The sequence below is a fragment of the Ranitomeya variabilis genome, chromosome 8 (assembly GCF_051348905.1).
Source record: "Ranitomeya variabilis isolate aRanVar5 chromosome 8, aRanVar5.hap1, whole genome shotgun sequence".
Classification (NCBI taxonomy): Eukaryota; Metazoa; Chordata; class Amphibia; order Anura; family Dendrobatidae; genus Ranitomeya; species Ranitomeya variabilis.
Window position 1 is genome coordinate 102838284 of NC_135239.1, and position 25853 is coordinate 102864136.

Genomic DNA, 25853 nt, shown 5'->3' on the forward strand with positions numbered 1-25853 from the left:
GTTATGTCCTGAATTTTCCGAGACTAAGATGTCATCCAAATCCTACATACCCCCATATTGTGTTGCATTTTAGACTAAAGTTTCAAAGAGAAATAAGGAGGTTTTTACACTGTTCAAAAAGAAGTAACAAACCTGGAGATGTTAAATGCTTTCTGCACAGTGGTTTTGTATATATATTATTATTATTATTTATTATTATAGCGCCATTTATTCCATGGCGCTTTACATGTGAGGAGGGGTATACATAATAAAAACAGGTACAATAATCTTAAACAATACAAGTCACAACTGGTACAGGAGGAGAGATGACCCTGCCCGCGAGGGCTCACAATCTACAAGGGATGGGTGAGGATACAGTAGGTGAGGATAGAGCTGGTTGTGCAGTGGCTTGGTTGATCGGTGGTTACTGCAGGTTGTAGGCTTACCGGAAGAGGTAGGTCTTCAGGTTCTTTTTGAAGGTTTCGAAGGTAGGTGAGAGTCTGATATGTTGTGGTAGAGAGTTCCAGAGTAGGGGTGATGCGCGAGAGAAATCTTGTATGCGATTGTGGGAAGAGGAGATAAGAGGGGAGTAGAGAAGGAGATCTTGTGAGGATTGGAGGTTGCGTGCAGGAAAGTACCAGGAGATGAGGTCACAGATGTATGGAGGAGACAGGTTGTGGATGGCTTTGTATGTCATGGTTAGGCTTTTGTACTGGAGTCTCTGGGTAATAGGGAGCCAGTGAAGGGATTGACAGATGGGAGAGGCCGGGGAATAGTGGGGGGACAGGTGGATTAGTTGGGCAGCTGAGTTTAGAATAGATTGGAGGGGTGCAAGAGTGTTAGAGGGGAGGCCACAGAGCAGGAGGTTACAGTAGTCGAGGCGGGAGATGATGAGGGCATGGACTAGGGTTTTTGCAGATTCTTGGTTTAGGAATGTACGGATCCATGAAATATTTTTGAGTTGAAGGCGGCAGGAAGTGGAAAGGGCTTGGATATGTGGTTTGAAGGAGAGATCAGTGTCAAGGATTACCCCGAGCCAACGAGCTTGTGGGACTGGGGAGAGTGGGCAGCCGTTTACTGTAATGGATAGGTTCGTTGGGGGGTCGCGTGAGATGGGGGAAAGACAATGAATTCTGTTTTGTCCATGTTAAGTTTTAGAAATCTAGCAGAGAAGAAGGATGAAATAGAGGATAGACATTGAGGGATTCTGGTTAGTAGGGTGGTGATATCTGGTCCAGAGATGTAGATCTGTGTGTCGTCAGCATAGAGATGATACTGAAAACCGTGAGATTCTATGAGCTGTCCCAGGCCAAAAGTGTAAATGGAGAAAAGCAGGGGCCCTAGAACTGAACCTTGCGGGACTCCGACAGATAGGGGGCGAGGTGAGGAGGTAGTGTGTGAATGGGAGACGCTGAATGTTTGGTCAGTTAGGTATGATGAGATCCAGGATAGGGCCAAGTCTGTGATGCCAAGGGATGAGAAGGTCTGTAGTAATAGGGAATGGTCCACTGTGTCAAAGGCAGAGGACAGGTCCAGGAGGAGGAGGATAGAGTAGTGTTGCTTGCTCTTGGCGGTTAATAGGTCATTGGTGACCTTAGTTAGGGCAGTTTCAGTGGAGTGGTGTGACCGGAAGCCTGATTGTAAGTGGTCAAAGAGGGAGCAGGAAGATAGATGGGAGGACAGTTCAAGATGGATGTGTTGTTCCAGTAGTTTTGAGGCATAGGGGAGAAGTGATATAGGGCGATAGCTAGATACAGAGGATGGGTCAAGAGAGGGCTTTTTGAGGATAGGTGTGATTGAGGCATGTTTAAAGCTTGAGGGGAAAACACCAGTTGTTAGTGATAGGTTGAAGAGATGGGTTAGGGTTGGGATGAAGACTGTGGCGAGGTTTGGGATGAAGTGGGAAGGGATCAGGTCAAGTGCACAGGTAGTGAGATGCGATCTTGAGAGTAGAGTGGAGAGTCGATCTTCTGTAATGGTGGAGAAGTTGGTTTTGGAGGTGGATGGCTGGGTAGTTGGAAGGACACTGGGGGTTGTCCACTAAAACTGTCTCTGATGTTCTCAATCTTCTGCTTAGGTCCACGTGGAAAAAGATAGAACCGGAGGATAGAAGCCGCGCAGACCACAATGAAGGTAACAGAGTTACACACACACTCTGTTTATTAGCCTACGCGTTTCGTGGCAAACAGGCCACTTCATCAGGGCATGATCCATACTGTTTGCCAGGAGCCTGCTGCGACCATACGTGCTTATCCAAGGGAGTTGTGACCTATCACAACCAGACCAGGTGAGTCTGTTTTGTGGGGGTCCAGGTGATTGCGATACCTGAAGGTATTACTCTGTTTTTCTTGTTTTTAGCAATCTTCTGCTTAAAAATAATATAATATATATATATATATACACACACACATGCTTCTCACAAAATTAGAATATCATCAAAAAGTAATTTTGTGTCATTTCTTCCATACCAAAAGTAAATCTCATATATACAGTAATTACAGAGTGATCTATTTCAAGTGTTTAGTTCTGTTAACGTTGATGATTATGGCTTACAGCCAATGAAAACCCAAAAGTCATTATCTCAGTAAATTAGAATACTTTATAATCACAGCTTGAAAAATGATTTTAATATCCCAAATGTTGGCCTACTGAAATGTATGTTCAGCAAATACACTCAATACTTGGTCGGGGCTCCTTTTGCATCAATTACTGCATCAATGCGGCGTGGTGTGGAGGCGATCAGCCTGTGGCACTGCTGAGGTGTTATGGAAGCCCAGGTTGCTTTGATAGCAGCCTTCAGCTCATCTGCATTGTTATGTCTGGGGTCTCATCTTCCTTTTGGCAATACCCCATAGATTCAGGTCAGGCGAGTTTGCTGGGCAATCAAACACAGTGAATTTCATCTCCAAAAAGCGTGTCAACAGAGAGAAGCATGTAATGCTCTAAAATTTCCTGGTAGACGGCTGCGCTGACTTTGGTCTTGATAAAACACAGTGGACCTACACCAGCATATGACATGGCTCTCCAAACCATCACTGATTGTGGAAACTTCACACTAGACCTCAAGCAGCTTGGATTGTGGCCTTTCCACTCTTCCTCCAGTCTCTGGGACCTTGATTTCTAAATGAAATACAAAATTGACTTTCATCTGAAAACAACACTTTGCACCACTGAGCAACAGTCCAGTTCTTTTTCTCCTTGGTCCAGGTAAGACGCTTCTGGCATTGTCTATTGGTAATGAGTGGCTTGACACAAGAAATACGGCCCTTGTAGCCCATGTCCTGGATAAATCTGTTTGTGGTGGCTCTTGAAGCAATGACTCCAGCAGCAGTCCACTCCTTGTGAAAACTCCCCAAAATTTTTGAATGGCCTTTTCTTAACAATCCTTTCAAGGCTGCCGGTTATCCTGGTTGCTTCTGCACCTTTTTCTACCACACTTTTTCCTTCCACTCAACTTTCCATACAGCACTCTGTGAACAGCCAACTTCTTTAACAATGACCTTTTGTGGCTTACCCTCCTTCTGGTCTATGTCAATGACTGCCTTCTGGACATCTGTCAAGTCAGCAGTTTTCTCCATGATTGTGGAGCCTACTGAAACAGACTAAGGGATCTTTTTAAACGCATATGAAGCCTTTGCAGATGTTTTTTTTGAATTATTCTAATGTACTGAGATAACGACTTTTGGGGCTTCATAGGCTGTAAGCCATAATCATCAACATAAACAGAAGTAAACACTTGCAATAGATTACTGTGTTTGCAATGACTCTATATAATATATGAGTTTCATTTTTTGGATTGAAGAACTGAAATAAATTAACTTTTTGATGATATTCTAATTTATTGAGAAGCACCTGTATATATATATATATATATATATATATATATATATATATATATATATATATATATATATATATATATATATATATATATATATATATATATATACACTCACCGGCCACTTTATTAGGTACACCTGTCCAACTTCTTGTTAACACTTAATTTCTAATCAGCCAATCACATGGCGGCAACTCAGTGCATTTAGGCATGTAGACATGGTCAAGACAATCTCCTGCAGTTCAAACCGAGCATCAGTATGGGGAAGAAAGGTGATTTGAGTGCCTTTGAATGTGGCATGGTTGTTGGTGCCAGAAGGGCTGGTCTGAGTATTTCAGAAACTGCTGATCTACTGGGATTTTCACGCACAACCATCTCTAGGGTTTACAGAGAATGGTCCGAAAAAGAAAAAAAATCCAGTGAGCGGCAGTTCTGTGGGTGGAAATGCCTTGTTGATGCCAGAGGTCAGAGGAGAATGGGCAGACTGGTTCGAGCTGATAGAAAGGCAACAGTGACTCAAATCGCCACCCGTTACAACCAAGGTAGGCCTAAGAGCATCTCTGAACGCACAGTGCGTCGAACTTTGAGGCAGATGGGCTACAGCAGCAGAAGACCACACCGGGTACCACTCCTTTCAGCTAAGAACAGGAAACTGAGGCTACAATTTGTACAAGCTCATCGAAATTGGACAGTAGAAGATTGGAAAAACGTTGCTTGGTCTGATGAGTCTCGATTTCTGCTGCGACATTCGGATGGTAGGGTCAGAATTTGGCGTAAACAACATGAAAGCATGGATCCATCCTGCCTTGTATGGAGCATCTTTGGGATGTGCAGCCAACAAATCTGCGGCAACTGTGTGATGCCATCATGTCAATATGGACCAAAATCTCTGAGGAATGCTTCCAGCACCTTGTTGAATCTATGCCACGAAGAATTGAGGCAGTTCTGAAGGCAAAAGGGGGTCCAACCCGTTACTAGCATGGTGTACCTAATAAAGTGGCCGGTGAGTGTATATATATATATATATATATATATATATATATATATATATATATATATATATATATATATATATATATATACAAGAGAGGCCTGTAGTTGACATCATAGGTGGACCACAACTATGAAAGTCAAAATGAGAAAACAAATCCAGAAAATCACCTTGTCTGATTTGGCAAGATTTATTTTTCAAATTATGGTGGAAAATAAGTATTTGGTCATTAAAAAAAAGTTTATCTCAATATTTTGTTATATATACTTTGCTGGCAATGACAGAGGTCAATCATTTTCTGTAAGTTTTCACAAGGTTGGCACACACTGTTGGTGGTATGTTGGCTATTCCTCCATGCAGATCTCCTCTAGAGCAGTGATGTTTTGTGCCTGTCATTGGGCAACACGGACTTTCATCTCCCTCCAAAGTTTTCTATGGGGTTGAGATCTGGGAACTAGCTAGGTCACTCCAGAACCTTTATATGCATCTTACTAAGCCACTCCTTCATTGCCCTGGTGGTGTGCTTGGGATCATTATCATGCTGAAAGACCCTTCCATGTTTCATCTTCAATGCCCTTGGTGATGGAAGGAGGTTTGCACTCAAAATCTCACGATACTTGGCCCCATTCATTCTTTCATGTGCATGGATCAGTCATCCTGGTCACTTTGCAGAGAAACAGCCCCAAAACATGATGTTGCCACCTCCATGCTTTACAGTAAGTATGGTGTTCTTTGGATGCAACTCAGCATTCTGTCTCCTCCAAACATGACGAGTTTTGTTTCTACCAAAAAGTTATACTTTGATTTCCTAAGACGATATGACATTCTCCCAATACTCTTCTGGATAATCCAAATGCTCTCTAGCAAACTTCAGATGGGCCTGGACATGTACTGACTTAAGCAGGGGGACACATCTGGCACTGCAGGATCTGAGTCCCTGGTGGCATAGTGTGTTGCTGATGGTAGCATTTGTTACGGTGGTCCCAGCTCTATGCAGGTCATTCACTAGGTCCCCCCGTGTGGTTCTGGGATTTTTGCTCACCGTTCTTGTGATCATTTTGACCCCACGGGGTGAGATCTTGCGTGGAGCCCCAGATCGAGGGGGATTATTAGTGGTCTTGTATGTCTTCCATTTTCTTATTATTGCACACACAGTTGATTTCATCACACCAAGCTGCTTGCTTAATGTAGATTCAGTCTTCCCAGCCTGGTGCAGGGCTACAATTTTGTTTCTGATGTCCTCCGACAGCTCTTTGGTCCTCCCCATAGTGAAGTTTGGAGTGTGACTGTTTAAGGTTGTGGACAGGTGTGTTTTATACTCATAACAAGTTCAAACAGGTGCCATTACTGCAGGAAATGAGTGGAGGACAGAAGAGCCTCTTAAAGAAGAAGTTACAGGTCTGTGAGAGCCGGAAATCTTGCATGTTTTTAGGTGACCAAATACTTATTTTCCACCATAATTTGCAAAATAAATCTTGCCAAAGGTGACTTTCTGGATATATATATATATATATATATACTCACAGTGGGGAAAATAAGCATTTGATACACTGACGATTTTGCAAGAGAGACAGAATCTAAAAATAAAAAACAGAAAATCACATTGTATGATTTTTAAATAATTAATTTGCATTTTTTGCATGATTGCAATTATTTGATACAATAGAAAAACAGAACTTAATACAGCTCTGTCAAGAATTATGAGACGGCTGCAAAATTTTCAGTTTGTCTGATTTTTCTGTTTATAGGTATATTTTTGAGTAAAATGTAAATTGTTCTTTTATTCTATAAACTACTGTCAACATGTCTCCGAAGTTTCAAGCAATACATTTTTTTATTTATTTTCTGAAAATGAGAAATGGTCAAAATAAAAAATGCAGTGCTTGCAGACCTCAAATAATTCAAAGAAAACAAGTTCATAATCATTTAGAAACAACAATACTAATGTTTTAACTCAGGAAGAGTTCAGAAATCAATATTTGGTGGAATAACCATGATTTTTAATCACAGCCTTCATACGTCTTGCCATGCTTTCTACCAGTGTTTCACACTGCTTTTGGGTGATCTTATGCCACTCCTGGTACAAAAATTTAAGCAGTTCTTTGTTTGATGGCTTGTGACTATCCATCTTCCTCTTGATTACATTCCAGAGGTTTTCAATGGGGTTCAGGTCTGGAGATTGGGCTGGCCATGACAGAGATTTGATGTGGTGGGCCTTCAGCCACACCTTGATTGACCTAGCTGTGTGGAATGGCGCATTGTCCTGTTGGAAAAAACAGTCCTCAGCTTTGGGGAACTGTTGTGAATTCCGCTCTTGGGCTCCCTCCGGTGGTTATAAGTAGCATTTTTGTGAATTCTGCTCTTGGGCTCCCTCCTGTGGTTTTGAGTGGTATGGCTGCTTCTTGGATTTAGCATCAGCAGCTGTTCTCACTGATCGTTTTTCTGGCTCGGCTATATTAGTCTGGCCTTATCCCTAATTCAATGCCAGTTGTCAATTGTTGAGCTTGGAGTCATGGCTCTCTGAGGATTTCCCTGCCACTCTGACCATTTCAGGAAAGCTAAGTCCTTGCTTGTCTTTTTGCAGTTCACTTGTTGTGGACTTTGTTGTTTGGCATTTTCTATGTTTTGCTCATTTGTCCAGCTTATCAGTATGGATCTATTTAGCTAAGCTGGAAGCTCTGGGCAGCAGAGTTTGCCCTCCACACCTTTAGTCAGGTGTGGAGATTTTTGCATTTCTCTGCGGTGGACTTTTTCTAGTTTTTATTACTGACCGCACAGTTTTCTGTTCTGTACTAATTCTGTCTAGCTAGTAGTGGCCTCCTTTGCTAAATCTGGTTTCATACTACGTATGTCATTTCCTTCTCCTCTCACAGTCATTATTTGTGGGGGGCTGTCCTATCCTTTGGGGATTTTCTCTGAGGCAAGATAGCTTTCCTGTTTCTACCTTCAGGGGTAGCTAGTTCTCCGGCTGTGACGAGGTGTCCAGGGAGTGACAGGAACATCCCACGGCTACTGCTAGTGTCTGTGTTAAGATTAGGAACTGCAGTCGGTATAGTTACCACCTGCTCAGAGCTAGTCGCATGTCGCTCCTTAATCCCCAGACCATAACAGTACAACTGGCCAAAAATGAGCTGAATGCATCTCAAAAGAAGGAAAAGAAAAAGAGTTCTGAGCCATTTTTTTTTTCTTTAGTCTGTTTTGTCTTTTTCCTTCCTCTTAATCTCTGGGTGATTCAGGATTTGGATGCGGGCATGGATGTTCAGGGGTTGTTTTCTCGTGTGGATCAGCTTGCTGCAAGAGTACAGAGTATTCAAGATTATGTTGTTCAGACTCCGGCCTTAGAGCCTAGAATTCCTACTCCGGATTTGTTTTACGGGGATAGAACTAAGTTTTTGAACTTTAAAAATAACTGCAAATAGTTTTTTGCTCTGAAACCCCGTTCCTCTGGTGACCCCATTCAGCAAGTAAAAATAGTTATTTCTCTGCTGCGTGGTGACCCTCAGGACTGGGCATTCTCCCTTGAGTCAGGGGATCCGGCATTGCTTAATGTAGATGCATTTTTTCAATCGCTCGGATTATTGTATGACGAACCTAACTCTGTAGAGCATGCTGAGAAAACACTGTTGGCCCTCTGTCAGGGTCAGGAAGCGGCAGAATTATACTGCCAGAAATTTAGAAAATGGTCTGTGCTCACTAAATGGAATGAGGATTCTCTGGCAGCAATTTTCAGAAAGGGTCTTTCTGAAGCCCTTAAGGATGTTATGGTGGGGTTCCCCACGCCTGTTGGTTTGAGCGAGTCTATGTCTCTGGCCATTCAGATTGATCTGCGCCTGCGCGAACGCAAAGTGGTGCACCATATGGCAGCGTCCTCTGAGCAGAGTCCTGAGCCTATGCAATGTGATAGGATTTTGACTAGAGCGGAACAGAGGGGATACAGACGTCAGAATGGGCTGTGTTTTTACTGTGGGGATTCTGCTCATGCTATTTCTGATTGCCCTTAGCGTATTAAGAGGGTCGCTAGATCTGTTACCATTAGTACTGTGCAGCCTAAGTTTCTCCTGTCTGTGACCCTGATTTGCTCATTGTCATCTTTTTCTGTCATGGCATTTGTGGATTCGGGCGCTGCTCTGAACTTAATGGACTTAGAATTCGCTAGGCGCTGTGGTTTTTCTTTGCAGCCTTTGCAGAGTCCCATACCCTTAAGGGGTATTGATGCTACACCGTTGGCCAAGAATAAACCTCAGTATTGGACTCAGCTGACTATGTGCATGGCTCCAGCACATCAGGAAGATTGTCGTTTTCTGGTGTTGCATAATTTACATGATGTTGTTGTACTGGGTTTTCCATGGTTACAAGTACACAATCCAGTGCTGGATTGGAAATCAATGTCTGTGACTAGTTGGGGTTGTCAAGGGGTACATAATGACGTTCCTTTAATGTCAATTTCCTCTTCCCCCTCTTCTGATGTTCCTGAATTTTTGTCAGATTTCCAGGATGTATTTGATGAGCCCAAGTCCAGTTCCCTTCCTCCACATAGGGACTGCGATTGTGCTATTGACTTGATTCCTGGCTGTAAGCTCCCTAAGGGCCGACTTTTCAATCTGTCTGTGCCAGAGCATGCAGCCATGCGGAGCTATGTAAAGGAGTCTTTAGAGAAGGGGCATATTCAGCCGTCTTCGTCACCATTGGGAGCGGGATTCTTTTTTGTTGCCAAGAAGGATGGCTCCTTGAGACCCTGTATTGATTATCGTCTTCTTAATAAGATCACGGTCAAATTCCAATACCCTTTACCTTTGCTCTCTGATTTGTTTGCTCGGATTAATGGGGCTAGTTGGTTTACCAAGATTGACCTTCGAGGGGCATATAATCTTGTTCGTATTAAACAGGGTGACGAATGGAAAACTGCATTTAATACGCCCGAAGGCCATTTTGAATACCTGGTGATGCCTTTCGGGCTTTCTAATGCTCCTTCTGTATTTCAGTCCTTTATGCATGATATTTTCCGCAATTATCTTGACAAATTCTTGATTGTGTATTTGGATGATATTTTGATTTTTTCCAATGATTGGGAGTCTCATGTGAAGCAGGTCAGGATGGTATTCCAGATCCTTCGTGATAATGCTCTATTTGTGAAGGGGTCTAAGTGCCTATTTGGAGTTCAGAAGGTCTCTTTTTTGGGGTTTATTTTTTCTCCTTCGTCTATAGAAATGGATCCTGTTAAGGTCCAAGCCATTCATGACTGGATTCAACCCACATCTGTGAAGAGCCTTCAGAAATTTTTGGGCTTTGCTAATTTTTATCGCCGTTTCATTGCCAACTTCTCTAGTGTGGTTAAACCCCTGACCGATTTGACGAAGAACGGCGCTGATGTGACTAATTGGTCCTCTGAGGCTGTTGAGGCCTTTCAGGAGCTTAAACGCCGATTTACTTCTGCCCCTGTCTTGCGTCAGCCGGATGTTTCTCTTCCTTTTCAGGTTGAGGTTGACGCTTCTGAGATTGGGGCAGGGGCCGTTTTGTCACAGAGGAATTCTGATGGTTCCTTGGTGAAGTCATGTGCCTTCTTTTCCCGAAAGTTTTCGCCTGCGGAACGCAATTATGATGTCGGCAATCGGGAGTTGTTGGCTATGAAGTGGGCATTTGAGGAATGGCGACATTGGCTTAAGGGAGCCAAGCACCGCATTGTGGTCTTGACCGATCATAAGAATCTGATTTACCTCGAGTCGGCCAAGCGGCTGAACCCTAGACAGGCTCGGTGGTCCCTGTTTTTCTCCCGTTTTGATTTTGTGGTCTCATATCTTCCGGGATCTAAGAATGTTAAGGCGGATGCCCTCTCTAGGAGTTTTTTGCCTGATTCTCCTGGAGTCCTTGAGCCGGTTGGCATTCCTAGGGAAGGGGTGATTCTGTCTGCCATCTCCCCTGATTTGCGGCGGGCGCTTCAGGAATTTCAGGCTGATAAACCTGACCGCTGTCCTGTGGGGAAGCTGTTTGTTCCTGATAGATGGACAAGTAAGGTAATTTCTGAGGTCCATTGTTCTGTGTTGGCCGGTCATCCAGGGATTTTTGGTACCAGAGATTTGGTTGCTAGGTCCTTTTGGTGGCCTTCCTTGTCGCGGGATGTGCGTTCTTTTGTGCAGTCCTGTGGGACTTGTGCCCGGGCTAAGCCTTGCTGTTCCCGTGCTAGTGGGTTGCTTTTGCGTTTGCCTGTCCCGGAGAGGCCTTGGACAAATATTTCCATGGATTTTATTTCGGATCTTCCTGTGTCCCAGAGGATGTCTGTTATCTGGGTGGTTTGTGACCGGTTCTCTAAAATGGCCCATTTGGTACCTTTGCCTAAATTGCCTTCCTCCTCTGATTTGGTTCCATTATTTTTTCAGCATGTGGTTCGTTTGCATGGCATTCCAGAGAATATTGTGTCTGACAGAGGTTCCCAGTTTGTTTCCAGGTTTTGGCGGGCCTTTTGTGCTAAGATGGGCATTAATTTGTCTTTTTCTTCGGCGTTCCATCCTCAGACAAATGGCCAAACTGAGCGAACTAATCAAACCTTGGAAACCTATTTGAGATGCTTTGTGTCTGCTGATCAGGATGATTGGGTGGCTTTCTTGCCGTTGGCCGAGTTTGCCCTTAATAATCGGGCCAGTTCGGCTACTTTGGTTTCGCCTTTCTTTTGTAATTTTGGTTTCCATCCTCGTTTTTCTTCAGGGCAGGTTGAGCCTTCTGATTGTCCTGGTGTGGATTCTGTGATGGACAGGTTGCAGCAGATTTGCACTCATGTGGTGGACAATCTGACATTGTCCCAGGAAAAGGCTCAGCGTTTTGCTAACCGCCGTCGGTGTGTTGGTCCTCGGCTTCATGTGGGGGATTTGGTCTGGTTATCCTCTCGTCATGTTCCTATGAAGGTTTCTTCCCCTAAGTTCAAGCCTCGGTTTATTGGCCCTTATAAGATTTCTGAGATTATCAATGCAGTGTCTTTTCGTTTGGCCCTTCCAGCCTCTTTTGCCATCCACAATGTTTTCCATAGATCTTTGTTGCGGAGATATGTGGTACCCGTTGTTCCATCTGTTGATCCTCCTGCCCTGGTGTTGGTTGAGGGGGAGTTGGAATATGTGGTTGAGAAAATTTTGGATTCTCGTTTTTCGAGGCGGAGGCTTCAGTATCTTGTCAAGTGGAAGGGTTATGGCCAGGAGGATAATTCTTGGGTGGTTGCCTCCGATGTCCATGCCGCCGATTTGGTTTGTGCTTTCCATTTGGCTCGTCCTGATCGGCCTGGGGGCTCTGGTGAGGGTTCGGTGACCCCTCCTCAAGGGGGGGGTACTGTTGTGAATTCCGCTCCGTGTCTGTGTTAAGATTAGGAACTGCGGTATAGTTACCACCTGCTCAGAGCTAGTCGCATGTCGCTCCTTAATCACCAGACCATAACAGGGAACATTGCCTGAGCAGAAGGAATCAACTGTTTTTCCAGAATAACCTTGTATGTGGCTTGATTCATACGTCCTTTGCAAAGATTAACCTGCCGAATTTCAGCCTTGCTGAAGAATCCCCAGATCATCACCGATCCTCCACCAAATTTCACACTGGGTGCAAGATACTGTGGCCTGTATACCTCTTCAGGTCTCCATCTAACCATTAGACGACCAGGTGTTGGGCAAAGCTGAAAATTAGACTCATCAGAGAAGATTGGACCTTAGTCCAATCCTTATGGTCCTTGGCAAACTTCAGCCTAGCTCTCCTTTGCTTCTCATTGATGAAAGGCTTTTTTCTAGCTTTACAGGACTTGATTTCTGCCACTAGGAGCCTGTTATGAACTGTTCTTGCTGTGCACTTCAGCCCAGATGCCATTTGCCATTCCTTTTGTAGATCACTTGATGTCATCCTGCGGTTGCTGAGTGACATTTGAATAAGATGACAGTCATCCCGGTCAGTGGCGAGTCGTTTTCGCCCTCTGCCGATCTATAACTTTGTTGTCCCCAATGTCTGCTGCTTGACCTTGTTGTAATGGACCGCCATCTTAGAGATTTTAAGGATGGAGGCAACATGACACTCACTCTGTCCCTCTGCTAGTAAAGCCAGAATTCAGCCCTTCTTTTCCCCACTCCATACTTTTCTTTTCAACACCTTTGGCATAGCTAAAAGTTATTTTTCATTCCTATTACTTTTGGGATATTACTAGCACTTGTTTTGCCATCCAGCTTGTCCTGTTGCAAGAGGATTGTGAACGCCGCAGCAGTGTTTTTTTATATTTTCCTTCATTAAATAATATTTGGTTCAGGTGATCACCTAATCAGAAGCATATTAAGTAGAATGAGGTGTACTCTGGTTGGAATTCAACTGACACTGGAATGAAATGGCTGTCAGACATGTAGAGAAGCTGATTTTGAAAAAACTGCTCAGTGGTCTCTTAATTTTTGCCAGAGCTGTATTTGTACAGAAACCATTGTTTACAATTACAGAGGTCAGACATTTCCTCTAGTTCTTGACCAAGTTTGCACACACTGCAGCAAGGATTTTGGCTCACTCCTCCATACAGATCTTCTCCAAATCTTTCAGGTTTTGGGGCTGTCGTTGGGCAACATTGAGTTTCAGCTCCCTCAAAAAATTTTCTATTGTGTTCAGGTATGGAGACTGTTTTGGCCACTCCAGGATCTTTAATTGCTTCATACGGAGCCACTCCTTATTTGCCGTGGCTGTGTGTTTTGAGTCATTCATGGATAAAGTGAACATTCCAGCTCCTTAATAATCTTCAAACTTTATTGATCCATATCAGGAAAATTTCTGCGGTAAAAACTCCAGTACCAGTGTGAAATCAGGAGGTTAAAGCAACGTGTTTCGATCTGACATCCTTATAAAGATCTGGTGTCAGATCTAAACACTTCTCTTTAACCCCCGATTTCACACTGGTACTGGAGTTTTTACCGCAGTAATTTTCCTGATAAGGATCAATAAAGTTTGAAGATTTTTAAGGAGCTGGAACGTTCACTTTATCCTTCATAGCATTTACCTCGTCCCATCTAGACGGAGTTCCGTGCACCTGCGGATTTGGTCGGTGAGCTGGCTGTGGTTTCTAACCACGTTACTTTCATTTACTTATGTTTTGGGTCATTGTCATGCTGGAAGACCCAGCCACCACCCACCTTCAATGCTCTTACCGAGGGAAGGAGGTTGTTGGCCAAAATTTTGCAATACATGACCCTATCCTCCCTTCAATACGATGCAGTCGTCCTGCCCCCTTTGCAGAAAAGCATCCCCAAAGTATGATGTTTCCTCCAACATGCTTCACAGTTATTGTAGTGTTCTTGGGGTTGTATTCCTCCTTCTTCTTCCTCCAAACACAGCAAGTGGAGTTGATACCAAAAAGTGCTGTTTTGGTCTCATCTCATCATGTGAACTTCTCCCATGCCTCCTCTTAATCATCCAGATGGTCATTGGTGAACTTCAAAAGGGCCTGGATATGTGCTGGTGTGAGCAGGGGGACCTTGTGTCCCCTGAGGATTTTAATCCATGAGAGTGTAGTGCGTTACTAACGGTAATGTTTGAGACCGCGGTTCCAGCTCTCTTCGGGTCATTTACCTCCCTTGTAGTTCTGGGCTGATTCTTGATATTTTGCAGAATCATCCTTACCCCAAAAGGCAAAATCTTGCATGGAGCCCCAGACTGAGGAAGATTAACAGTCATCTTGTGTTTCTTCCATTTTCTAATAATTGCACCAACAGTTGTCGCCTTCTCATGAAGCCGCTTGCCTATTGTCCTCACCTTGTGCAAGTCTATAATTTTGTCCCTGGTCGTTAGACAGCTCTTTGGCCTTGGCCATGGTGGAGCGGTTAGAGTGTGATTTGATTATGTGGACAGGTGTCTTTTATACAGGTAGCGAGTTTAAACAGGTGCAATTAATATAGGTAATGAGTACAATACAGGCAGAGTAGGAGGGCTTCTTAAAGAAAAACTAACAGTTCTGTGAGAGCCAGAATTCTTGTTGGTTGGTAGATGATCAAATACTTATTTCATGCAATAAAACACAATTTAATTATTTAAAACTCATACAATGTGAGTTTCTGTTTTCATTTTTAGATTCTGTCTCTCACAGCTGAAGTGTACCTATGATAAAAACTACAGACCTCTCCATTCTTTGTAGGTGGGAAAACTTTCAAAATCGGCAGTGTATCAAGTACTTATTTTCCTCATTTTGACACACACACTGTAGGGGTTCAGCTCTTTGGTAACTGCTTGGATACGCACGATACGCAGAGGGTTTTAATATCAAAACAGCATAAGCTATTGTCTTAATAGCTTCATAGCTCAAAAATGAAAACAGCCTTTCTTCAGTACAAATGCATAAGAAATAGTCCTTTCTTCCGGTACAATGAACAAAGTAAATGCAACAGTCTCAGTATTCCAAAGTGAAATAGCCCAAGTAGTATCAAGCATGTTCACCAGACAAACACACCCCTGTTCTACTCCAGCCCAAATTCCACACTGCTGAGCCAACCCAGTTATTAGGCCTGTAAGGGTAAGTTCACACAGGGCGTTTTTGCTGCGTTTTTTATGCTAATTTTCAGCTGCTTTTTACAGTACCAGCAAAGCCTATGAGATTTCAGAAATCTGATGCACACATTGTTTTTTCATTTGATCAGTATTTGCTTTGCTGCATTTTTTGGACATAGAGCATGTCACTTCTTTCAGCGTTTTTGCAGCGTTTTTTCACCCATTGACTTGAATGAGTGTAGAAAATAATGCAGCAAAATCCCAGGTATCATTATTTGCTGCGTTTTTGATGCTGAAAATCCAAGGGCATTTGCATGGACAAAGAGAAAAAAAAACGCACCAAAAAAATGCATAAAATCGCACCAAAAAAAATGCACCAAAAACGTACCTAAACCTGCATTTTTGACGCAGCTTCTTTCCTGCCAAGATGATCAGGTTTTGCTGCAGACAAAGAAAGCAGCAAAACCGTCCTGTGTGAACTTACCCTAAGACTCTTGGTTTCTCCTAAATCCTGGACTCAAATCCAGTCAAATTAAGACTATTTCAGTAACATTAGTGCTACTGTTACAGACATTACATTATCGAAGTCAACCACCTCAGTGACACATATCTGCCATCAAGAAGCTCACCTCCTCCTTCCATAATGTGTTTATATATACATACATATATACACACACACACAGTCATGGTCGAAATTGTTGGCACTTAGAAATTGGTCCAGAATCTGAAGTATTTCTCCCAGAGAATTATTGCAATTGCACTTGTTTTGTTATACATGTTTATTTCCTTTGCATGTATTGGAACAACACTAAAAAAACTGAAAAAAGGCAAATTGGACATAATTTTACACAAAAAAAACAAAATGGGCCCAACAAAATTGTTGGCACCCTCAACCTAATATTTGGTTTCACACCCTTTGAAATAAATAACTGCAATCAATTACTTCTTATAACTGACAACAAGCTTCTTACACCTCTCAACTGGAATTTTTGACCACTCTTCTTTTGTAAACTGCTTCAGATCACTCATATTTGAAGGTGCCTTCCCCAACAGCAATTTTAAAATCTCTCCACAGGTGTTCCATGAAATTTAGATCTGGACTCATTGCTGGCCACTTCAGAACTCTCCAGCTCTTAGTTTCCATCCATTTCAGGGTGCTTCTTGAAGTATATTTTTGGGTCATTGACATTGTCTTGCTGGAAGTCCCATGATCTAGGACGCAAACCCAGCGTTTTGACACTAGGCACTATATTGGCACCCAAAATCAATTGGTAATCTTCAGATTTCATGATGTCTTGCACACAGTAAAGGCATTCAGTGCCAGAGATAGCAAAACAACCCCAAAATGTATTTGAACCTCCATCATATTTGACTGAAGGTACGGTATTCTTTTCTTTGTAGACCTCCTTCCGTTTTTTGTACACAGTAAAATGATGTGCTTTTCCAAAAAGCTCTATCTTGGTCTCATCCATTCACATGGCACTTTCCCAGAAGGATTTTGGCTTACTCACACACATTTTGGCAAACTGCAGTCTAGCTTTTTTATGTCTCTGTCAGTAGTGGGGTCCTCCTGGGTCTCCTGCCATTTCATTCAAATGTCGATGGATAGTTTGCCCTGACAATGATGCACACTGAGCCTGCAGGACAGCTTGAGTTTCTTTGGAACTTGATTGGGGCTTCTTATCTATCATCCAGACTATCCTGCATTGCAACATTTCATGAATTTTTCTCTGTCATCCACTTCCAATGAGATTACCTACAGTACCATGGGTTGTAAACATCTTGATTATGTTGTGCACTGTGGACAAAGGAACATCAAGATCTTTGGAGATGGACTTGTAACCTTGAGATTGTTAATATTGTTCAACAATTTTGGATCTCATGTCCTCACACAGTTTTCTTCTCCTCTTTCAGTTCTCCATGCTTAGTGTGGCACACACAGACACATAATGCAAAGATTGTCTCCCTTTTTATCTGATTTCAGATGTGATTTTCATATTGCCCAACACCTGTTACTTGCCACAGGCGAGTTTGAATAAGCATGAGATGTGTGAAACAAAGGAAATAACCCACAATTTTGGAAAGATACCAACAATTTTGTCAGGCCCATTCTCAGGATTTTATGTGAAGTTATTTCCAATTTGCCTTTTTTTCCATTTTTTTGTGTTGCTGTAATACACACAAAGGAATTAAACATGTGTATAACAAGACGTGTGTAATTGCAATCATTTTCTGGGAGAAAGATTTCATTTTCTGGAACAATTTCATACGTGCCAACACTTTCAGCCATGACTGATTATTTATAAACATTAGTGATGAGCAAATATACTCGTTACTCGAGATTTCTCGAGCATGCTCGGGGGTTCTCCGAGTATTTTTTAGTGCTCGGAGATTTAGTTTTTCTTGCCACAGCTGAATGATTTACATCTGTTAGCCAGCATAAGTACATGTGGGGAACTCCGAGCACTAAAAAATACTCAGAGGACCCCCGAGCATGCTCGAGAAATCTTGAGTAACGAGTATATTCGCTCATCACTGCTAAACATGCATACACCCACACAGAACTGTAAAATGCTGCAAAGTAAGAATGCTTCCAAGAATACAAGTATTAATAGTTTAGGTTTTTTATCAGTTAGTAAAATAGAAAGTGAATGAACTTAAGAAATCTCTAAATCAAATCAGTGTTTGATGTGACACCGACTACCATTTATCTTCAAAACAGCATCAAAGTACCAAGGTACACTTGCACACAGATTTTGAAAGAACTCCGCAAAGAGGTTGTTTCACACATCTCTGAGAACTAAGCACAGATCTTCTGTCTATGTAGTTTTTGAAAATTCTTCAGTTTCTTTACAGACTCAATGATATTGAGATCAGGGCTCAGTGGGGCTATATCATCACTTCCAGGGCTCCTTGTTCTTTTTACCCTGAATACAGTTCATAATGGCATTGTATGTTTTGGGATCATTGTTCTGCTGTTACATAAATTTGGAAAAGTTGGGGGGTCGTCTTATACGCCTAGTCGTCTTATATGCCGGAAAATACGGTATATATTTGTAGTGATCTTCTTATGGTGATGTCTGTATATGATCAGATATTTTTGAATCCACTTGGACTTACTCTTGAATATACATTTGTGTATAGACTTCACTCATAATATTGATTCTGTGATATGACACAGGGAGAACACAATTTGTCCCATATACCCACGTCCTATACAGTATATTTCTTTGTGATCTTCTTGTGTAGGAATGCACCCTCTCTATTTTTACTTTATCCCATTTGTCTCAGACAGTTTTATTATTATACATTCTTAAAAAATAGTTTTATTGAATATTTTTGGTGTCTAGTCACATTTCTGGGTAGCTTTTGCAATTGTTTAGTGAATATTCACAAATGATATGTGCAACAAATAAATTATTCTTCTGGCATTATTTATTTAGATGTTTCTTTTGTTTATTCACTTTGCATTTTTATCAATGTGCCTTTTCTTATGTTTGCGTTTTGTGTGGACCAATTGTCTGTAAAAAAAATTAAAAAACAGATATTTCTTACTTTGTACCATGCTGAGATCAAACTCGCCAATGCAAGTCAATGGCCCAGTGAAAAAAAAAATACATGAGCTACTTGTATTCTACTGTTTAAAAGTGTTGTCCAGTACTTTTATAATGATAGGTCATCAATATCAGGTTGGTGAGGATGTGACACCGAGCATTTCTGCCAATCAGCTGTTCCTGGTGCTGGCCGGATGTGATCTTTTACGGAGTGGAACACTATAGCTCCATCAACTGTATAGTGACATAGCCTAAAGGCCCCGTCACACATAGCGAGATCGCTAGCGAGATCGCTGCTGAGTCACAAGTTTTGTGACGCAACAGCGACCTCAGTAGCGATCTCGCTATGTGTGACACGTACCAGCGACCCGGCCCCTGCTGTGAGATCGCTGGTCGTGTCGGAATGGCCTGGGCCATTTTTTGGTCGTTGAGGTCCCGCTGACATCGCTGAATCGGTGTGTGTGACACCGATCCAGCGATGTCTTCACTGGTAACCAGGGTAAACATCGGGTTACTAAACGCAGGGCCGCGCTTAGTAACCCGATGTTTACCCTGGTTACCAGCGTAAATGTAAAAAAAACCAAACAGTACATACTCACCATCTGATGTCCGTCAGGTCCCTTGCCGTCTGCTTCCCACACTGACTGAGCACCGCAAAGTGAAAGTGAAAGTACAGCACAGCGGTGACGTCACCGCTGCGCTCTGCTCTCACTGTACGGCGGCACTCAGTCAGAGCAGGAAGCAGACGGCAAGGGACCTGACGGACATCAGATGGTGAGTATGTACTGTTTGTTTTTTTTGGTAACCAGGGTAAACATCGGGTTACTAAGCGCGGCCCTGCGCTTAGTAACCCGATGTTTACCCTGGTTACCCGGGTGCTGCAGGGGGACTTCGGCATCGTTGAAGACAGTTTCAACGATGCCGAAGTCGTTCCCCTGATCGTTGGTCGCTGGAGAGAGCTGTCTGTGTGACAGCTCCCCAGCGACCACACAGCGACTTACCAACGATCACGGCCAGGTGGTATCGCTGGTCGTGATCGTTGGTAAATCGCTATGTGAGACGGGGCCTTTAGGATAAGCCATCAACATAAAAGTACTGAACATCACCTTTAATGTGCAGGAAAAGAGAAGATATTCTTTTTCACTTAAGAAAAACTGATGCTAAAAGAGTGGTAAAAAAACAAACAAACAGAGACCAAAAATGGGTCTAGCATACTGAAAAAACAGACCATTTTTCATGCATGAAAAAAGAATGATGTGTGTATCTGGCCAAAGAGCAAACAAGCATTATATTTGTTAAGAAAAGGTTTATGGGGGCAAATATATTTTTTTACATAGTGTCAAGTGGATAATAACTACACAAAACACTGGTGGGTATCCAGAACATTTCCCTACAGACACCGCCTGTAGGTCATTGTACTCATCATACAATTATCTTATCAATAATTACTATTGGCTGCATTTTATCCATTGTTCACATATGGTACACGGTAGCATACTTTGCAGAGCACCATTTACCTCTCAATATTAAAATCCCACTGTTAAGTATTAGATAATTTTGTTTGTGTAAATTTACCTTTTCGATTTTTTCATCCAACATTCTGAAAAACTCCTGCTGACTTTCAGAGATGTGTATGCTAAAATACAAAACACTTAATTGTATTATTTGAATTAATTCTAATTATCTGACTTCAATAAATTAATCAAACTCAATTATTTATCGTAAATTGAAGGAAGTAAGATTTGGGATGGAAACATTATATACAAGACAAAATATATGTGAGTCTGTGCTTGGTGTGTTCCCCATTCAATAAAATCAAGCACAGAGCGGTACAACAAGCATTAAGATCATAGTAATATCTGCTGAAACCATCATAGAGCTTACGTGAAAAATAAATATAAAATATAAGTGGATTGCTAGAGAAAATCCCATTCATAGAACGGTACATAGGCCCTAAAGTGGGCAACATGAAAAAAGCTCCAAACCCCCAAGATGTAACGTAGTTCCTTTCTTACTTTATTCGATGTTGGTTCCCTGGTGCTGGAGCTTCAGTGTTATTTCTAGATTTAACGGGATGAGCGGCACTTTTCTCCTGCGACACAACAAACACCGTTGTACTTATAGAAATGTAGCAGTTTGCACACTAATGTGTATACATAATCACGTAATAAGTAATACTGGCTCATAGTTTCATATAAAAAGGTAGAGACCAAATTCACAAATAATTTCAAGTCTAAAATAATTGTTTCATACAAAGAGCAATTGGGTCAAACAAAAATAATAAAATAAAAACATGGAAAAATGGCGATTATGAATAATAAGTTGTATAAAGCAATACTAACTAGAAAACAATCCGCAATCACTGTAACTCATTTCTGCGATCTATACTCTGGCCCTTGCTGCCTTTTGAACTTGATGAAAAATGCTGCAAAAACGCTGAAAGAATTAACTTCAGGAATCTCATTCACTTTGCTGGTACTAGGAAAAGATTTAGTATTTGTGAACAACAGTGTACGAAATAAATGCGACAAAAATGCAGCAAATATTGATGTCCTATTTAGTGTTGAGCGATACCGTCCGATACTTGAAAGTATCAGTATCGGAAAGTATCGGCCGATACCGGCAAAGTATCGGATCTAATCCGATACCGATACCCGATACCAATACAAGTCAATGGGACTCAAGTATCGGACGGTATCCCTGATGGTTCCCAGGGTCTGAAGGAGAGGAAACTCTCCTTCAGGCCCTGGGATCCATATTAATGTGTAAAATAAAGAATTAAAATAAAAAATATTGATATACTCACCTCTCCGACGCAGGCTGCACCTTATCGAGGGAACCGGCAGCCTTCTTTGCTTAAAATGCGCGCGTTTACTGCCTTCCGTGACGTCACGGCTTCTGATTGGTCGCGTGCCGCCCATGTGACCGCGACGCGACCAAACACAACAAGCCGTGACGTAATTTTCAGGTCCTGAATGCCTAATTCTAGAATTAAGCATTCAGGACCTGAAAATTACGTCACGGCTTGTTGTGATTGGTCACGTCGCGGTCACATGGGCGGCATGCGACCAATCAGAAGCCGTGACGTAATTTTCAGGTCCTGAATGCCTAGAATTAGGCATTCAGGACCTGAAAATTACGTCACGGCTTGTTGTGATTGGTCACGTCGCGGTCACATGGGCGGCATGCGACCAATCAGAAGCCGTGACGTAATTTTCAGGTCCTGAATGCCTAGAATTAGGCATTCAGGACCTGAAAATTACGTCACGGCTTGTTGTGATTGGTCGCGTCGCGGTCACATGGGCGGCACGCGACCAATCAGAAGCCGTGACGTCACGGAAGGCAGTAAATGTGCGCATTTTAAGCAAAGAAGGCTGCCGGTTCCCTCGGTAAGGTGCAGGCTGCGTCGGAGAGGTGAGTATATCCCTATTTTTTATTTTAATTCTTTCTTTTACACATTGATATTAATCCCGATACCGATTCCCGATATCACAAAAGTATCGGATCTCGGTATCGGAATCCCGATACCCGCAAGTATCGGCCGATACCCGATACTTGCGGTATCGGAATGCTCAACACTAGTCCTAATACTATCAGCAATAGGCCGGGGTCACACTTGTGATGTGAGAAACTCGCGCAACTCTCACACATTAATACCCGGCGCTGCCACCGGCACTCGGGACCGGAGCGTGCGGCTGCAAGTATTTGTATGCAGCTGCACAATCCGTTGCCGAGTGCCAGCGGAAGTGGTGGGAGTTGATGTGCAAGTTTCTCACATTGAACTCGCAAGTGTGACACCGGCCATAACCAGAGGATTTCTCTACTGATCAGTAATAAATTAAGACCCAGCTAAGAAGCTATATTAGTACACCCCAAACTGTACTGGACAGTGAGCCAGAAGGGGTTACGTCCCCAAATTTCATCTTTTATGGGACAAATACAGTGCCTACAAGTAGTATTCAACCCCCTGCAGATTTAGCAGGTTTACACATTTGGAATTAACTTGGCATTGTGACATTTGGACTGTAGATCAGCCTGGAAGTGTGAAATGCACTGCAGCAAAAAAGAATGTTATTTCTTTGTTTATTTTTTTTTTTAAATTGGGAAAAGTTTTTTCAGAGGGTCATTTATTATTCAACCCCTCAACCCACCAGAATTCTGTTTGGTTCCCCTAAAGTATTAAGAAGTAGTTCAGGCACAAAGAACAATGAGCTTCACATTTTTGGATTAATTATCTCTTTTTCCAGCCTTTTCTGACTATTTAAGACCCTCCCCAAACTTGTGAACAGCACTCATACATGGTCAACATGGGGAAGACAAAGGAGCATTCCAAGGCCATCAGAGACAAGATCGTGGAGGGTCACAAGGCTGGCAAGGGGTACAAAACCCTTTCCAAGGAGTTGGGCCTACCTGTCTCCACTGTTGGGAGCATCATCCGGAAGTGGAAGGCTTATGGAACTACTGTTAGCCTTCCACAGCCTGGACAGCCTTTGAAAGTTTCCTCCCGTGTCGAAGCCAGGCTTGTCCGAAGAGTCAAGGCTAACCCAAGGACAACAAGGAAGGAGCTCCGGGAAGATCTCATGGCAGTGGGGACATTGGTTTCAGTCAATACCATAAGTAACATACTCCACCGCAATGGTCTCCGTTCCAGACGAGCCCGTAAGGTACCTTTACTTTCAAAGCGTCATGTCAAGGCTCGTCTACAGTTTGCTCATGATCACTTGGAGGACTCTGAGACTGACTGGTTCAAGGTTCTCTGGTCTGATGAGACCAAGATCGAGATCTTTGGTGCCAACCACACACGTAACGTTTGGAGACTGGATGGCACTGCATACGACCCCAAGAATACCATCCCTACAGTCAAGCATGGTGGTGGCAGCATCATGCTGTAGGGCTGTTTCTCAGCCAAGGGGCCTGGCCATCTGGTCCGCATCCATGGGAAGATGGATAGCACGGCCTACCTGGAGATTTTGGCCAAGAACCTACGCTCCTCCATCAAGGATCTTAAGATGGGTCGTCATTTCATCTTCCAACAAGACAACAACCCAAAGCACACAGCCAAGAAAACCAAGGCCTGGTTCAAGAGGCAAAAAATCAAGGTATTGCAGTGGCCTAGTCAGTCTCCTGACCTTAACCCAATTGAAAACTTGTGGAAGGAGCTCAAGATTAAAGTCCACATGAGACACCCAAAGAACCTAGATAATTTGGAGAAGATCTGCATGGAGGAGTGGGCCAAGATAACTCCAGAGACCTTTGCCGGCCTGATCAGGTCTTATAAAAGACGATTATTAGCTGTAATTGCAAACAAAGGTTATTCCACAAAATATTAAACCTAGGGGTTGAATAATAATTGACCCACACTTTTATGTTTAAAATTTATAAAAATTTAACTGAGCAACAAAACTTTTTGGTTTGTAAGATTTATGCATCTGTTAATAAATCCTGCTCTTGTTTGAAGCTTGAAGGCTCTAACTTATTTGCATCTTATTAAACCTGCTAAATCTGCAGGGGGTTGAATACTACTTGTAGGCACTGTATCTATTAAAGTATCATTTTGGCAAATGTTTTTGGGTAAAAATCCAATAATAACTATTGTAGCATTTGCTAGCTTAGCACATACAGTAACACAGATTATGCTATTACACCATATGATCCACTAGAGCTGTACAGGTTCAGATTTTTTTCCTGTTTTTTCTTTTCTTATTCTGGACGAAAAGGAGAAGCAAAGTCATCTGACGTGCCAGCATCTGTGTATGTTTTCTATACGTCTAGCAATTTCCACAATAAATATACCCTGCAAAATATAGCTCTGTACACATGTACATCAACAATTTGCATGCATTACATTACAGTCCATTTTTTAATGTCTCCAAATTTGCCCACACTTTATAAATGTTACTTAATATCCAAAATGAGACATTGTGAACACTGACTGGTTCATATATCATGACTACAGCGCCATCTTGTGCACGAAGAGAGAAACTGACAGTTACCGTCACAAAAGAAAACCCTCCACATAGTACACTGCTCAAAAAAATAAAGGGGACACTAAAATCCCACATCCTAGATATCACTGAATGAAATATTCCAGTTGTAAATCTTTATTCATTAGATAGTGGAATGTGTTGAGAACAATAAAACCTAAAACTAATATCCCACAGAGGTCTGGAGGTGGAATGATGCTCAAAATCAAAGGGGAAAATGAAGTTACAGGCTCATCCAACTTCAGTGGAAATGCCTCAAAACAAGGAAATGATACTCAGTATGTGTGGCCTCCACGTGCCTGTATGACCTCCCTACAATGCCTGGGCATGTTCCTGATGAGGCAGCAGATGGTCTCCTGAGGGATCTCCTCCCAGACATGGACTAAAGCATCTGTCAACTCCTGGACAGTCTGTGGTGCAACGTGAGGGTGGATCGTGCGAGACATGATGTCCCAGATGTGTTAAATCAGATTCAGGTGTGAAGAACGGGTGGGCCAGTCCTTAGCTTCAATGCCTTCATCTTGCAGGAACTGCTGACACACTCCAGCCACATGAGGTCTGGCATTGTCAGGGCCGGTTTTAGGCAAAGTGGGGCCCTAGGCAAAAGTTTAAAATGGGGCCCCAAATGCTAACATATTGCACCAACAGAAACATTTTGGTTGTAGCTACATGCGCTGATTTCAGGCCACTAAACGAGCGTGATCAACAATATTGAAGTCATTCGCCACTTGTTTCCAGCCTCTTTACACTGGCTGGGGACAGAATGATCACTAGTAAATCAATCTGTCCCCATACAGTATCATCTTAGCAGAATATCTGCAGTTTTAACTGGGCGATGTGCTGATGAGAACAATGATTTTTGTTCCGGCATATACTGTACATACATACACCGTACATACACACAGATACACATACCGTACATACACAGACATACACCTTACATGCATACACACATACAGTTATATACACAGATAGTATACACATACTGTACATACATATACCATACATACAAACAAATACACATACATACA

The 25853-nt window shown here is 42.5% G+C and overlaps 1 protein-coding gene across 2 annotated transcripts in view; it reads right to left on the reverse strand.

The window, feature by feature from the left end:
- The window catches only part of C8H1orf21 (chromosome 8 C1orf21 homolog), a 230918-nt gene that overhangs the window by 6615 nt on the left and 198450 nt on the right, over nucleotides 1-25853 (reverse strand). For both annotated transcript variants that reach the window (XM_077278794.1, XM_077278793.1), the window contains 2 exons: nucleotides 20854-20930; nucleotides 20414-20474 (listed from right to left, as the gene is read on the reverse strand). In XM_077278794.1, the coding sequence (XP_077134909.1) occupies nucleotides 20414-20474; nucleotides 20854-20930 (138 nt within the window). The remainder of the gene's footprint in view (nucleotides 1-20413; nucleotides 20475-20853; nucleotides 20931-25853) is intronic.